Here is a 9,403-nt window from a genome sequence, read left to right on the forward strand (position 1 = left end):
AACCAGCGGCTGAGGAATCACCACTCCTTTTGCTTTGCACAAACCTGTAATCAGTCTAGGGAAAGCTAGGGGTCTGACAGCACCAGACTTAGAAGGCTTAGAAAGGACAATAGCGTGAATTTCATTTGATATTAGAGTTGCTATGTCCACATCCTTCTGCAGCAATATACAAAAAATTAGCTTTGTCTTGGAGATGGTTATGTCAAAGGTGTGTGTGAGTGGGACGACATTGCTGTAAAGGAAGGCCTGCCATAAGCGCACAAGTGATTTCAGATCAGCTCGAAGAATGTGTGTGGGCTGGCTCTTGGTGCCTGTTTGGTATTGGCTTCCTGGCAGGCTCAAAGTCTCAAGCATCAAAGTCGACATCTCTTCATCCATCGCGGTCCTCATGAGCTTCCTATAATCATCTTGTTCTGGAATGGTATACTCAGTTTCCAAGTAGGTGTTAATGGCCACTGGATCATAAGGAATGATTTTACCTCTCACCCATGAGACTCTATCCTTGCAATCAGGTCGGATAGGAAAGGCATTAGCAAAGAACTCTCGAATGATGCTTTCGTTGTATTTTTCTTCTAGCTCACCAAGTTTGGTCCACTTCCTCCTTTTATATTCATCCAAGAAATCTAATAGAGGAAGCATTTCAACCACTGGACGTTCAGCTATAATCTGGCGGCCTTCTAGATCCAAAAATATTTGTTGCTTGTGCCTGGTGCGAAATCGGCTTGGCAGAAAAGTGAACTTTCTGGTTGGCTGAGGTGAGGGTGGTGCTTCTTCGTCCTCAGAAGGTGTTGCTGATGAGGTTGGGGAGGAAGTGGCCACTTTCTTTCTTTTTCTATCAGTTGAGATCTCATGAGTGGCTCTAAAGCTTCTGCCTGAACCTGCCCCTCTTGAACGAACCATCTGAAAGATCAAAACCATGCTTGCAACCATGTTAACACACAAGTGATTCAGAAAATTCTTCATGTGGCAAAAGAGATATTGCTAATATTCCACTACATGAGGTTCAGTACATTTCATTTAGCTGTAGAATTGTATACAATGCATGCCTGAAATTTACAAACATGATCATTCACCCACGACGCATGCAACACATTGAAAGCCCCAAAATCTTTGTTTGGAAGAGTTTCTCTATAACCAAATTTGCCAAATGCTCAATTGAGAAACCCACCACAGAGGTTATTTTGATTGAAAAATGAGAGAAATTTTTACTTGGGCATTTTGTCAAACACAAAGCAAGCACGAAATATGAAAGCTCATGCATGTGTTACATTGAAGATTCAAACACCCAAATTCATGCTTTTCACACTTGTGTACTTCCAAGCCAATCAAAAAGTTCAAAAATTGAGGAGAGATTAAGAAAAAAAATTCAAGAAGATGAGAAGCTCACAAACACGAAGAGCATTGTGAAGGAGGAAGAAAGATGAAAACTTTTACCTTGATATCTTAGCAAATGTTACGGTGGATGTGCGGACACACGATAAAAGATCGGATTAGAAATGAATGCATCCGAGAAAGTGTGGGGGTTGCACTTATTGTGGAGAAGTTGGTTGAGTCCCGTCTTAGATGGTTTGGGCATGTGTGGAGGAGACCGGATGACGCACCGGTGAGGAGGGTCGATGAGATGGAGGCTACTGTTGGAGCTAGAAGGAGAGGAAGGCCTCGGAAAACTATAGGGGAAACAGTGCTAAAGGACATAGAGATCAATGCCTTATCAAGAGAGATGATTTATGATAGATCCCTATGGCGTCGTTTGATCCATATAGCCGACCCCACCTAGTGGGATAAAGGCTTGGTTGTTGTTGTTGTTGTTGTTGTATCTTAGCAAAAAGATGGATGCTTTGGTATTTTTGTGTGGAATGATTGAGGAAAAATGAAATCTTGATGTCTCAAATTAGAAGCTTTCTAGAGAGAATGTGAGGATGAAGATGAAGAGTGGGGAGATGGAGGTTTTTCGTGAGTGGAGGAAATAGGGAATGAAGAGGTGGAGAGAGAAGGTTCAGTTTTAAAACTGACCCAAATGGTTGAGTTCCATGGTCTGAAATTGGCGCCAGAAAATCGGCGCTATGGCTGTGGTTTTGGCGCTTGAGCGCTGAAGATTAATCATGCACAAAGATGCCAACAGAGAGTTGGCGCTAAGGCTGTGGCAACTGGCGCTTGAGCGTTGGGAATTGCATATGCTACCAGAGAGTTAGCGCCATGGCTGTAAGCCTGGCGCTCCAGCTGTGAAGTTTTTAAACTCAAGGGATAGCTCCAGAGACTTGGCGCTAAAGCTGTGAAGCCTAGCGCTGGAGTTGTGGCATTAGAATGTATCACAAACTGGACCAGAGAGTTGGCTCTATGGCCGTGGTCCTGGGGCTTCAGCTGTGGACTTTCAAAATGTAATTTGGTTCAAACAGAGAGTTGGCGCCATGGCTGTGGAGCATGGCACTCCAGCGCTGGACTTTTTGAGCTTAATTGAGGGCTCCAGAGACTTGGCGCTAAAGCGTTGGCCTCAGAGCTGCAACACTAGGACTTAGAATTGCAATTCTAAGCTGAAAATCACTCCTTCTTAAAGCCTCACATTCTCAAACTGTCCATTGTTACATAGCATTTCTATCAACTACTAATGCCCTCACAACCAAGGATAAAGCTGAGTGAGTCTTAAGATTCCAATAGTACCAATATACTGCAATATTATTACCTACTAAACATTAATCATCAACATGAAATTAGTCAACAAAAACAAACACATCAAAATCTCTACTATTACACACTAAGTATTATGATATTCAAAACTTAAAACCCAAAAGTTGCACCACCTGTAAGAGGGCACCAAAATAACTTATTATATCCTAACACACAAAACACAACATAACCTAAACTAAATCAGCAATGTTACCACATTCCACAACATGCAAGTCATCAAACAACATCCGCACTGAAATCAAGCAGTCTATGAACAAAAACTCTTAGCTATTCACTAATCAAGCTAAACTTAGAATTTAAAACAGAAATTTAAACAAAAACATGCTAATTTAATGTCTTTAGCTTGACAATTCTGTTTGTTCATGGCTCCTTCAAATGTGTGCTGGTAGTGAATCTCTCAACTTCACCACCCAAATAATGCTTGAGCCTCTGACCATTAACTAACCAAGTCCTTCCAGAAGCAAGATCTTCAAGTTCAATAGCTCCATAGGATTTGACAGACTTAATTGAGAAAGGACCTGACCACTTAGATTTGAGCTTCCCAGGGAAGAGTTTCAACCTGGAATTGAACAGTAATACCTGCTGGCCAGGTTGGAAGTTCCTATTTAGAATCTTCTTGTCATGGTATATCTTGGCTTTATGCTTGTAGGACTTAGAAGACTCATAGGCTTGCAACCTCATTTCTTCCAATTCATGCAACTGAAGCTTCATTTTCTCCCCTGCTGCCTTCAGATCATAATTTAAGGCCTTCAAAGCCCAAAATGCTTTGTGTTCCAATTCCACCGGCAAATGACAGGCTTTACCATAGACAAGCTGAAATGGTGAGAACCCAATAGGAGACTTGAATGCAGTCCTATAGGCCCATAGTGTGTCATCTAGCTTCAAGGCCCAATCCTTCCTAGAACTGGCCACTGTCTTCTCCAGAATCCTCTTCAATTCTCTATTGGATACCTCAGCCTGCCCATTGGTTTGAGGATGATACGGTGTGGCGACCTTGTGCCTGACCTTGTAGTGTTCCAGAACTTTCTGCAATTGAGCATTGCAAAAGTGAGATCCACCATCACTAATTAGTACCCTTGGTGATCCAAACCTGCAAAAAATATTTTTCTTCAAAAATTTTATGACAGTTCTGGCATCAGCTTTTTGCACAGCACTAGCCTCCACCCATTTTGAAACATAATCAACTGCCACAAGGATATACTCATTCCCAAAAGATGATGGCAAAGGCCCAATGAAATCAATTCCCCAACAATCAAAAACTTCCACTTCTAAGATGTTTTGCAGGGGTAACTCATGTCTCTTGGAAACTGTCCCTGTTCTTTGACACTTATCACAGCTCTTGCAATGTTCATATGCATCTCTGAACAAGGTTGGCCAATAAAATCCAGATTGGAGAACCTTTGCTGCTGTTCTTTCACCATTGTAATGTCCACCATAGGGTGAGTTATGACAATGCCAGAGAATATCTCTAATCTCAACCCCGAAGACACATCTCCTTAGCAAGCCATCCGCACCTATCTTGAACAGATATGGATCATCCCAAACATAGTAGTGAGAATCTCTGAAGAACTTCTTCTTTTGTTGCCAGTTATACTCTTCTGGAATAACCCCTGCTGCTTTGTAATTTGCCATATCAGCAAACCAGGGTCTTTCACTTACTGCAAACAACTTCTCGTCTGGAAATTCCTCTAAGATTTCTTCTTCTTGACTGGTCACCTCCTCATTGATAAGTCTAGATAGGTGATCAGCAACATGGTTCTCACACCCCTTCTTATCCTTGATTTCTAAATCAAACTCTTGTAGCAGAAGAATCCACCGGATCAATCTTGGCTTTGAATCTGCCTTTGTCAACAAATACTTGATAGCAGCATGGTCAGTATAAACAGTGATCTTTGAACCCACAAGGTAAGAACAGAATTTTTCTAATGCATACACTATGGCAAGTAACTCTTTTTCAGTTGTTGCATAGTTAATTTGATTTTCATTCAACACCTTACTTGCATAGTGAATAACATGAAAAAATTTATCCTTCCTTTGGCCCAAAGCAGCTCCTATAGCATAATCACTCGCATCACACATTAATTCAAAATCAAGTTTCCAATCAGGAGCAGTGATTATAGGGGCTGAAACAAGTTTACTTTTTAACAATTCAAAAGCTTGTAAACAATCATGATCAAAATCAAACTTGTTATTTTTAAGAAGAAGGTTACTAAGAGGCTTAGCTATCTTGGAGAAATCTTTGATAAATCTTCTATAAAACCCTGCATGCCCCAAGAAACTTCTAATCCCCTTCACATTGATTGGTGGTGGCAACTTTGAGATGATATCAACCTTGGCTGGATCTACTTCTATGCCCTTCTGAGAGACCTTGTGGCCAAGAACAATGCCTTCTCTGACCATGAAGTGACATTTCTCCCAGTTCAGCACCAAGTTAGTCTCTACACACCGCTTGAGTACAGTGTTGAGATTATTAAAACAAATTTCAAAAGACGAGCCGAACACGGAGAAATCATACATGAAGATTTCTATGCATTGCTCCACCAAATCAGAGAAGATTGCAAACATACAACGCTGAAAAGTAGCTGGTGCATTACACAACCCAAATGACATCTTCCTGTATGCGAATACACCAAAGGGACAAGTAAAAGCTGTCTTCTCTTGGTCTTCTGGATCCACAACAATTTGATTGTACCCTGAGTAACCATCCAGAAAACAATAATAAGCTTGCCTTGCTAACCTTTCAAGCATTTGATCCATGAAAGGCAATGGGTAGTGGTCTTTTCTTGTGGCTTGGTTCAGCTTCCTGTAGTCTATGCACATCCTCCACCCAGTCACAGTACGAGTGGGAATCAGTTCATTCTTATCATTATAAATCACAATCATACCTCCTTTCTTAGGCACAACTTGCACAGGGCTAACCCAAGCACTGTCAGAAATTGGATAAATCATACCAGCCTCAAGTAACTTGGTAACTTCCTTTCTCACCACTTCTTTCATAGTTGGATTCAAACGTCTCTGAGGTTGGGCTACTGGCTTGTAATCCTGCTCCATATGAATCTTGTGCATACAATAAGAAGGACTAATCCCTTTCAAATCAGATAGGGTCCAACCAATAGCACCTTCATTGGCTTTTATCACTTGAATCAAACTATCCTCTTGCTCTTTTGAAAGCTGGCTGCTGATTATGATTGGCTTCCCACCATTTTCTTCTAAGAAAACATACTTTAACTGTGGTGGCAATTGTTTCAACTCCAGCTTCACTGCTTGATCTTTCACCTCCTTCTTCAATTCTTCCTTTGACTGAACATTAGTTGATGAGCTTTCACCTTTGTTCAATGCATCAATCACATCCTGGACTTCCTTATCTATAACTTTATCCCATTCGTCATCAAACATAGACAAAGCTTTCTCCAATGGTGATGAACTCTTGAAATTGCTTTGAGTTTCCAAATACACATCATCTAACACATCAATTCTGAAACAATCCTTATTGCCTTTGGGAAACTTCATTGCTTCAAAAACATTGAAATTCACCTCTTCGTCTTGAACTCTCACCTTCAGCTTTCCATCATCCATGTCTATGATAACTCTAGCTGTCTTCATGAAAGGTCTGCCCAGAATCAATGGAACTTCCAAATCTTCCTCCATGTCCATCACTACAAAATCAACTAGGAACATGAACTTGTCAACCTTCACGATCATATCTTCCACTATGCCATGTGGAAGCTTAATTGATCTGTCTGCCAACTGTAAGGTCATTCTTGTAGGTCTCACTTCCACATCTCCTATCTTTTTCAACATGGATAAAGGCATCAAATTAATACTGGCTCCAAGATCTAAGAGTGCCTTACCCACTGATAGATTACCAATTGATACAGGGAGAGTGAAACTGCCTGGATCTCTGGACTTCTGAGGTAGAGACTTCTGTATAATGGCACTACATCCTGTTTCAAGCTCCACAGTCTCTTCTTCAAGAATTCTCCTTTTCTTAGTTAACAATTCCTTCATGAACCTAGCATATGTGGGCATTTGCTCCATAGCTTCAGTGAAAGGAATATTGATCTGTAGCTTCTTAATGATATCCAGAAATCTCAGAAATTGCCTTTCTTTTTCTTTCTTGGAAGGAGCATGAGGGTAAGGTAAGTTCTTTGCAGGAACAACAGAATTGACTTCCTTGCCCTTCTTTTTATTCTTCTCCTTCTCAACTTCATTTTTCTCTCTTATTTTCTCATTATTTACATTCTTACTCTTATTGTTTTCTCCCTCGTTCTTCTCACTTTCTTCCTCAACCTCCTTCAATTCATTATTTTCTCCCTCATTCTCAGCACCCTCTTTATTCTCACTCACTCCAACATCTGCACCAACTACCTTCCCACTTCTTGTTATTATGGCCTTGCAATGCTCTTTAGGATTGGTCTTGGTATTGGCTGAGAATGGTCCTCCAGACATGTCAGCTAATTGTTTAGCTAGCTGACCCACCTGCACCTCCAAGTTCTTGATAGATGCCTCTGTGTTCTTCTGATTGTTCATAGACACCTGCATGAACTAGTTCAAAGTATCCTCCAACTTGCTGGTTCTTTCATGCACAGAAGGATAAACAGGCTGGTGTTGCTGTTGTTGTTGTGGTGGTGGCCTATTGGATGGTCCAGCTTCATTCCTCCATCCATATCCTTGGTTGTTGTTGTTGTTTCTCCAACCTTGATTTCCCTGCATATAATTATTAGTATTATAATTACGGGAATTAAAATTACCTCCTTTCTGTTGGTTCCCCACATAGTTGACCTCTTCTTCATTTGGAATTTCTGCACAATGACCATTGGGATGATCTCCTCCACAAAAATCACATTTTAGAGAAGGATTTGGTTGATTTGAAGAAGAAGCAATAGCATGAAGCTGTTGTGGAATCTTGTCCATCTGCTTAGTCAATGCTTCAATCTGTTGGGACAGCAATTTATTCTGAGCAAGGATTGCATCATTAGTGCTAAGATCAAGAACTCCTCTTTTATGAGATTGGTGTCTCCCATGCTCTGCTTGGTGATCAGAAGATGCCAGAGATTCTATGATTTGAGTGGCTTCCTCTGGACTCACAGTCATCATAGTGCCACCAGCTGCTGCATCCATTAACATCTTCACCTCAGGCTTGATTCCATTCACAAAGAAATTGAGTTGAGCTATATCTTCAAACCCGTGGTTAGGACATTTCCTAAGCAATGACTTAAATCTTTCCCAGGCTTCACAAAATGGTTCATCTGCACCTTGCCTGAAAGTAGTAATTTTTGACTTGGCCTTAATATAATTGGATGATGGATAGAATATGTTCACAAACTTGTTTTCCACATCACCCCAGCTTGTCAAACTCTGATTTGGGTGAGATTGTAACCAAACTTTAGCTTTTCCTGTTAAAGATAAGGGAAACAACCTCAAATATACAGCTTCCTCATCACCTTTAGGTATTCCCATTGTTCCACATAACTCATAGAAATTTGAAAGGTGTGAGTATGGGTCTTCATGATCAAGGCCAGCAAATTGTTGTGAGCTAACCAAGGTAAGGAAGGCAGGCTTCATCTCCATGGCTCTAGAAGTATTTGGAGCTGCAATGCTAGAGAAATGCCTAGGACCATGTTGTTGTGCATAATCACCTAGGGTCCTTCTTGGCTGCCTACCTGGTCCACCTGTTCCCTCTTCAGCCATTTCTGTTTCGAAGTGTGGTTGATTTGATGAAGTAGAAGAACTCAGAAGATCTTGTTGTTGTTTTTGGATTCTCTCTAACTGTCTCAGCCTTCTTGTTCTACTGTTGTTCCTCCTTGTCGTTCTTTCAATTTTGGGATCAAAATGCAATTCTTCGGCTGGAGTTTTCCCTCGCATACACTTTTAAAGAAGTCTGCACAGCAAGGTAAGTCCACAAAACACAACAAGACAAATATCTATATATTATAAATATTCACAAAATGAATATTATCTACACAATTACAAAATCACAAGATTAAGAATTACTAAATAGCACCAAATTCCCGGCAACGGCGCCAGAAACTTGATGAAGATTTTTCGCAAACCTACCACTTGGCAAGTGAACCAAGTTTCAAAGTAGTATTTAAAGATCGTCCTCAAGGATTTGCGTGTTTAGTAATTCTCGCTCTAATGATTTAAAAGAGAATGATTTTAAAATTTCCATTGAATGAAGATAGATTCAAACAACACAATAAAGCAAATGTAGTAAAGACAATGATAAGGAAACAAGGATTGGCTCAGAGCACTTGCTAACTCATAGATCTTCTTAAAATAAATGCAATTCTAATTTCATTATTTCCACGTTCATTAAATAATCCAACAAGATTCCTCAAGGTTGAATTCTAAAGTCATTAAGCTCAAAACATGATTCCTCAATGTTTTGAGTCTAACACTTTGCATTAAGAACAATAACTTGAACAATGTGACTAACCAAATCAAGTATGTTCCTAGAACAAGAAGTGATTAGGTGCAAGATTCAGTTCAGGTTTTCGAAAGCGTTTTCCAACTGGATTCAAAAGCCAAAATTCATACAACGGTTGATCAAGTCGATATAAGCGTTAAGCGAAGAATCAATACACAAATAATGAGATCAAAATGCATATATTTAAGAAGAAGAGGAGTTAGTAGTTACATCTAACCAATCCTTAAGAAGTTTAGCCACCCATAGCCATTACAGAATCAAAGAGTGAAAAGAAGAAATTACAAAGCA

General features: G+C 40.2%; 1 protein-coding gene across 1 annotated transcript; it reads left to right on the forward strand.

Annotated features, from left to right (window-relative positions):
• The first annotated feature begins 1,462 nt into the window (after positions 1 to 1,462).
• Positions 1,463 to 1,777, forward strand: LOC145958110 (uncharacterized). The gene has a single exon (XM_083074583.1). It carries the CDS (start codon positions 1,463 to 1,465, stop codon positions 1,775 to 1,777), a length of 315 nt encoding a protein of 104 aa, XP_082930709.1.
• Positions 1,778 to 9,403: the final 7,626 nt, after the last annotated feature.

This window comes from Cajanus cajan, chromosome 5, assembly GCF_000230855.2.
Source record: "Cajanus cajan strain Asha chromosome 5, NIPB_CcT2T_4, whole genome shotgun sequence".
NCBI classification, from domain to species: Eukaryota; Viridiplantae; Streptophyta; class Magnoliopsida; order Fabales; family Fabaceae; genus Cajanus; species Cajanus cajan.